The 1,841-nt window shown below is 36.6% G+C and overlaps 1 protein-coding gene across 1 annotated transcript in view; it reads right to left on the reverse strand.

Moving 5' to 3' along the window:
* The window catches only part of LOC106880809 (U4/U6.U5 tri-snRNP-associated protein 2), a 28,884-nt gene extending 27,875 nt beyond the window's left edge, over nucleotides 1-1,009 (reverse strand). Inside the window, exon 1 of the mRNA XM_014930934.2 lies at nucleotides 738-1,009. Within this exon, the coding sequence (XP_014786420.1) occupies nucleotides 738-840 (103 nt within the window). The 5' untranslated portion in view covers nucleotides 841-1,009. The remainder of the gene's footprint in view (nucleotides 1-737) is intronic.
* Between the last annotated feature and the right edge of the window lie 832 nt (nucleotides 1,010-1,841).

Here is a 1,841-nt window from a genome sequence, read left to right on the forward strand (position 1 = left end):
GCGTCCGGTCTAGCTAGTCGTGAGTGGTCGATCCTAACCCTAAACACGTATTCATTTGCACACGCAGGTTAGGGTTATGGTTAGGGACAGGGTTAGGGTTAGGATCGACCACTCAAGACTAGCTAGCGCGGACGCGCGACTGCGCGTTCGGGTCCGCGCTGCTTTAGTAGTACCAAACAAACCAGCTAAAAATTCATGGTCGGAAATTTTGCGATACACCATCACTGTCATTATCATCCCCATTATTAAGGCGGCGAACTGGCGGAATCGTTGGAGCGTCGGTAGAGACACCGTGCGGTATTCATGCTGGCTCTTTACGTTCTGAGTTCAAATCCCGTCGCTGTCAACTTTGCTATCCATCCTATCGTAATCGATAGAAATAAAGTACGAGTCTAGTACTGGAGCCGATTTGATAGACTAACCCCTGTACAATGAAAGTTACTGGTCGTGTGCCTAAAATAACAATTATTATTGCTTTATTGTCCCAACTAATAACTACAAGTAGTCCCGCCAATTTTGGCCCTTGTCATCAACCATCGACTATAAATATTTTATTCTCTATCACGTCTGTTTATAGATTGTAATTTGCTGTAAATTTTGTGGCCGAAATAAATAAACTGATTAAAAAAAAGAAAATGAAAATAGTTTTAAAGTAAAACTAAGTTTCAATGAATTTAGTGAAAAAGTAAATTTACACACTGCAAATAGCAATCTAATAATAATAAATATTGAGTTACCTTCTGCTACGTAAGATTTATTTTCTTTTTTAGATTTTTTAGGCGAGATATTCTCAGTGGAAGTTTTCTCAAGAAGACGTTTACCATTGACTTGATCAGCCATATTTACCACAAAGTGTAATTCAGGATAATGTTGTTATTGCAACACAAATATAAGAGTAAATTATGATACATAAAATGTAGCATGTTTCAATATAAAATAAAATATTAAAAAAAAGAAATAGAATTTTCAATATAAAATTTTAAATGAATTAAAGTTTTAAATATGTTAAGACTAACTCACACTGTGTGTCGCTAACTCAAAATAATTTGGTTTACGGTAAAACGGTGTCTTTTTTTTTTTTCCATGTTTTGGCGGTGTAATGTTTGTTAATTAACATTGGTAAGACAAGCAAGCCTAACTTGGAAAATAGTTTACGGAGCAGTAGCAAATCCCAAACCGAAGTCTTTGGTGATGCAACAGTTTTTCTTAGTGAAATAAGCCACGACAATGTTTGATGGTGTTGAAAGTGAAACTTGGTAACGTTAGTTTTGTTGATAGCCAAGTTAGAAGTATACTTGTGCCTCTCCTCAGTGATGGTGAGTAATGGATTGTCGCTACCAGTGCAGTTGTTGACAGTATCTGCACCTGATCGGTGGTATTAATGTATCGATTTTAAACACTAATATATACGTCTCTTACCCACTTAATAAGGGATTTTAAAAATGGAATTGATTACCTCTACTTTATTTCATAAATATTTGCCATAAAGGCATTACAAAGAGGGGACGAACAAGGACAGACAAACATAAAAGGGGTGAAGTAGCTGTATCGATTAAGTATTTACAATTTTGAATATACAATAATAATTTGATTATATTTACAATGTTCGATTAAAACACTGCTCATTACAGATGCAATTTGTAATGGCTTTCCTGAAGGATAGGCATCCGACCACCAGGGTAGACCCCTCTTTCTTTCCCTTGTTTTTGGTTCCCACTTACCTAGTTCCAAACACTCCCAGCTTCCTCGCCACATTCTTCCATCTTCTCATGAATCTGTCTTACCCTACTCAGTTCCGTATCTTGACGGCTAACCAACACCATCAATACGATCATCACTAC

Source organism: Octopus bimaculoides, chromosome 7 (assembly GCF_001194135.2).
Source record: "Octopus bimaculoides isolate UCB-OBI-ISO-001 chromosome 7, ASM119413v2, whole genome shotgun sequence".
Lineage (NCBI taxonomy): Eukaryota > Metazoa > Mollusca > Cephalopoda > Octopoda > Octopodidae > Octopus > Octopus bimaculoides.